Source organism: Aptenodytes forsteri, unplaced genomic scaffold, assembly GCF_000699145.1.
Source record: "Aptenodytes forsteri isolate BGI_AS27 unplaced genomic scaffold, ASM69914v1 Scaffold354, whole genome shotgun sequence".
Taxonomy (NCBI): Eukaryota; Metazoa; Chordata; class Aves; order Sphenisciformes; family Spheniscidae; genus Aptenodytes; species Aptenodytes forsteri.
Window position 1 is genome coordinate 752982 of NW_008795043.1, and position 5497 is coordinate 758478.

Genomic DNA, 5497 nt, shown 5'->3' on the forward strand with positions numbered 1-5497 from the left:
GTGTTGGGTTGACGGTTGGACTCGATGATCTTAGAGGTCTTTTCCAACCTCAATGATTCTATGATTCTATGATTATTATTATTATTATTATTATTTTCCGTTCCTTTTCTGTCCTATTAAGCTGTCTTTATCTCAACCCACGAATTTTACTTCCCCCCCGGATTCTCTCCCCCATCCCACTGGGGTGGGCGGAGTGAGCAAATGGCTGTATGGTGTTTAGCTGCCTGCCAGGTTAAACCACAACACTAAGTTACAATGACTCACCAAGAAAAGCCAGCTAATAAATTGGGATAAGGTACATCAAAGTGACTGTGCTGGCAGCTTCTGTTTTAATTACTTATTTTTTACAAAATAGAGTATAATTGGTAAATTGATCTTGTATACGACAATACCTTTCCAAAGTAATGAGGGAACTTGTGTTGATCTTCAATGACATGAGCAAATCCTCCTTGAAGGCCAAAGTCCACAGAAAAGTATGGTAATCCTTTAGGAACCTATACACACAAAACCACATTTTTAGATGTTTAACAGACTGTAGGCATTTAGTTAACCTCCCCACAACTTAATGAATTTGAAAGTGGTTTTACAGTTGATAGCATCACATTTTATTTTAAACCACCTCTCAACCCAAGTATGTGTAGTATAAAATTGCGACAGAGAACAGTAAAACAAACAGGCAATGAGAAAGAACAACACACAATGACTAGATAAAAAGACACTGAAAACTGAAAAGATGATTGCTGGGTGGCAGAACCTCCAGAGGACACCGCTGCAGCACCAGGTAAGAGGCAGGGAGGGTCCAGGCAGCAGCATGCACAGAGCAAATGCCTTCCTGACTCCATGCATCTGAATTACACGGGTTGAATAGAAATTTTAAGACAACCATCAGCAAGTTGCATTTATTAAAGACAAGGTGTTGTGTGATAACAGGAAATACTTACCCAGAGGAAATATTGACACTTGGGGGGAGGGGAAACCCTTCTATGGAGAATACGCTACCAGAAAACTCCACTACATGACTGGAAGTTATCATTAACTTGCCGAATCGGATAATTTAATAATTCAGTCAGCCTACAGAGGAGACACTGGTTATCCTGCCATAAGGAAAGACCCTTCAGCCTGACAGAGTGAGAAGTGGATTCATTTATTGCTACAGTATTGCAAGTAATTTCTGCTGTTTCACTGCAACAAGTTATTTTCCACTCTTTTAATTGTTGATGATGTTCCAGTACAGGTAAGATTTCCAAAGCCTCAAATTCATAAGCATTCCCTCTGCTACAGTCCAAATAACTGCACAATTTTCACAAGGCATGTCCCATATATTGCTTGAAAATTCGCTCTAAAAAGAATTAAGATTTAATACAGAGGGGCAATGTAGCATAGCAAGAAACAGAAAACATTTTAAATGAACTAAAAAAAATCATTAAATAAGGAAAAAATGGGTCGGCGGTTGACACCTTAAGGAAAATGTCAGCTTTAGCTTATCTGTGTCTAGCAATGTATCAGGTCTGGCTGGGATGGAGTTCATTTTCGTCACAGCAGCCCATATGGTGCTGAGTTTTGGACTGGTGACTAAACCAGTGTTGATAACATGCCAATGTTTTGGCTATTGCTGAACAGTCCTTGCTGCTGGGTCAGTTCTCCTGGCTGTGTCCACTCCCAGCCCACTGCCCACCCCCAGCTCCCTCGCTGCAGGAAGTAGAGGGAGAAGCAGAGAAGGCCTTGATGCTGTACGAGGGCTGGATGCTTAGGCTCTGCCTCTGGACACCACAGTCCCAATTTCTGCACACAATCCGCCCATTAGATGATGTCTCAGCCATGTCTGACCCTCCTTCCAGGCACCACCATCTCCTAATACAACTCTCCAACTTCCCAAACCTCAGCTCGGTCTCTAAACTATACTCTCATATCTTCCTGAAGGCTACAGGCATTTCTTTTACCCTAACATAATGTTAAAATCACACAACGGTGTCACGATTTAGACTCAGATGCATTTTATTAATTTAAAGAAGTGTCATGACTTAATCTGAAAACTGGCCTACCTTCAAATGGGTATATAATACAGTCACAAAAATGTATGGCTAAGAAGATTCTTAAAGAAATCAAATGTCCTGGTGCCCTACCATGTGTCAAGAAAATGATAATTCATTTATCTGTGACAGATACTGGCTTTCCCTGTTCCGAAACACCAATGAGCAGAAGATATCCAAAATGTACCTATTTTGTTCTCTGTTTACATCCACCTTAAGTTTAAAGTCTTCCCTAAGTCCTTGCTATAAATTAATTAAATTCCTTCTTGTGTGCACCCAATAGTGCTACCGAACAACTAACTACTATCTTCTTTAAAACAGTCTCCTATATACAGAAAACTACCATCACATCCCATTTCAGTCTTTTCTTTCCTAGACTGCACAACCCCTGAACCAGTTTCTTTAGTTAAGTTTTCCAAGCTATGCTCTCCTCTTCTGTAACTGTCTTAAAACAGTGCCCAAAATCAGACCCAAATTTTCCAGGTGAAGCCTCACCACTTTGAATAAGGTGACCCATATATGACATTTTAGCCTACGTGGCAGAATAAATTTTGTGGTTTTGCTACATTTGCTACCACTGTTGGTTTAGTTCAAGAGTCATCACAATATACAAAACCTCTCCTACTATACAGCCACCCAATCCCTTATTCTTCTGCATTTAATGTCTCTCTCTTTTTGTCATATCAGGCTTCATGTCTCATTATTAAAACCCATCTCCTCTTTCTCCTAAACTAGGATTTTTTTAGTGCAAAGGTGCTATATTTACTAAAAGACACTTTCAGAAATTAAGTATTATTACTACGTAGTAGTGAACTACTTGTGGTGAAGTCTATATGCCACACATCTTTCAGTTTAACATTAAAAAGATGGAACAATATTTGAACCTAAGTTTCAGCATTATTTCTTTTAAGATTTGTATATACAAAGATGTTTCAGTTTAGTATCCAGGAGACAGAGTACTGTTCCCTTGTTTTAGAAAAAAAGACTTATAATGCTATTTATATTTTCGCTTCATAAACTTAGCAACACAAAAGGCTGTTCTAGGTCAATGAAAAGGACACATCATATTTTTTCCAAGAAAGTAATTTGCAAATCTTTGATCTACCTTAATTCTTAAAGTTAATCAAGAAAATTATGCTGGTACATGTCCTCAAAGCGCTAGCTTTGTCCTCAACCAATGCTTGCAGCTCAGTCCACCTATTGTTGAAATAAATGGGAATCTTTTCCCTAATGTCATTTAGGAGTTCAGCCAGACCCTTAATTCTCATCATGCCTATGCCATCTCCTGATCCACTAATTTAATTGTGTTCCCTTTCTTCTCTCTTTGAAACAGTTAATAATGAAAAAAGATGAGAAGAATTCGCTGAGAAATTCAGTGTTCAATACATTTCATTACTTACAGATTTCCGAACATCTTTTGAAGAAAGATCAATTAACTTCTTGTTCACGGACCACTCTTCATCAGACTCCATTATAGCTTTCTGTAAAATCATTTTATCTAAAATGTGAAAATAGTCCTTCATACAGCAAGCAAAGAATTAACTTTTCAATATTGCATAGTACATTGCACTGCAAGTACCAATTATTTCTTAACAAAGTAACTTTATTTTTGGCAACCTTTCTGATTTCCAGAACTTACATACTTTATAAAGGCATCGTATAATATCCTCAAACTCACTTAAATTCTATTACTTTTTTTTTTTTTTAATTTAACTTCTGCCTGACACAAATTATCTCTAACAAGTCTCAACTAAAAGGTCACATTCTCTTTTTACCAAGCTCATACAAAACCTCTTATGAATTCATTACAGTATATTAGTCTTTTTTCTTTTTTAAACACTAAGAGGAGAATCCAGCTTAGAAGGCTGACTGCACTTAAAAACCTTTAAAGCTGCCTCTGTATCCTCCACAGTATGGAAGTGGGTGTAGTGTAGTATAGTGTAGGTACCTTTTAAATTTCATTTGCTGTATATTTTAATGCTGGAAACTTCTGAAAGAAAGTTTTATGCACATGATATTGCATTAAATCTTGTACTTCGTCTTTCCTTTAGCATTCAGACAAAACACAAGTTTTACCAGCACTTGAAGCATAGCAATGAAATCAACCAGGTGGAGAGTTTCAAATGTGGCAGAAGTTACTGCATTGCTGTTCATCATACTGACTGCTCCACTTCATCAAAAACCAATCATTATTTATTTCCAGAAAATACAAACAATATTTCAAAGAACAAATAAAATAATTTTCTTATAAAAGGCAAATCACGATCCAGTTGCTGAAAGTCGAAAGGCCTCAGTTCCAGGCAGAAGGTTCAATGAGCCTTTCCTTACAGGGTCAGTGGAAAGAGACCAGAAAAGCTATAGAAGAAATATCTATCATGCTGTCTAATGTTCATCAGAGACCTAAGACACATGTAAAGTTTGGGCCTACTGAAATAAAATGGGGATGAAACATTATATATTGGTATTTCTTAAAACAGTTGACACTATTTTCTCATTTTATTCTTGCCAAGGCACATGTACGGGGTTAAGTTTATACTACAGGACTTAAGTGAGAAGTATTGCAAACCTTACAGAACTTCAAGAAACTACAATTCTCTCATCTTCTTCCAGTAGTTGTCAGTGCAGTCAGACTTGAGGCAACTGCACAGTGACATACAGCTCCTCCACTGACTACTTGAAAAACAGAATGACCTCAAAGGGCTTGTTTTAAGATCAAGGAATAGGATCAAAGAATGGATCAGGAAGTAGGATCAAAGAACCCATCTTTTCAAAAATAGTACTTGGATATAAAAAAAAGTTTTCCAGAAATAGATGAATTATGATAAATACATTCAAATGACCTAAGAAAAAACATTTTTGTGTACCTTAAAGTAGATTGGAGCCACATCTCCTACTTCTTTTGGAAGAGGAATGCATTCGTATACCATATGATACCGTTTCTTCATATTCATGTTTGTTTCTAGGAACACACAGTCCAAGTCTTTAGCTTCAAACATTTTCACCAATGCATTTCTGAACATCTGTTTAAAGAAAAAGTGTAATTTGAGTTAGCTTTTCAAAGCTTTCAGATATAATATTTTGTATTATTTCACTAACATATTATATTCATAATAAACTCATAATAAAATGGATAACAGCAGCAATCATACTAGGAAAATTCCATATTATTCAACAATTTAACAGGAACTATATTTCCTAAGATACAAAGATAGGAAGTCTAGAAAACTATTGTGAAATACACATTATAATTAACACTACAAACTCAGTTTTCATTAATACCACATATTTTTACAGTTGAAATTAAAACTATGTTGAACTTCATAACTGTGATGCTCCATAAAACAATATGGCTTTAACAGTAGGTCCCAAGCTTACAATTTCTAAGTTAATGTCTTGGCTTGTATTGACTCTAGATACCATTATCCTTCCACTATTCATTCCAATTACACAGGTTTGTTTTTTTTTTT

General features: G+C 36.4%; 1 protein-coding gene across 1 annotated transcript in view; it reads right to left on the bottom strand.

Annotated features, from left to right (window-relative positions):
* Positions 1–5497, bottom strand: part of CWF19L2 (CWF19-like 2, cell cycle control (S. pombe)) — a 76986-nt gene that overhangs the window by 2580 nt on the left and 68909 nt on the right. The window contains exons 14-16 of the mRNA XM_009276952.1: positions 4895–5050; positions 3431–3511; positions 393–494 (exon numbers count right to left, since the gene is read on the bottom strand). Of these exons, the coding sequence (XP_009275227.1) occupies positions 393–494; positions 3431–3511; positions 4895–5050 (339 nt within the window). The remainder of the gene's footprint in view (positions 1–392; positions 495–3430; positions 3512–4894; positions 5051–5497) is intronic.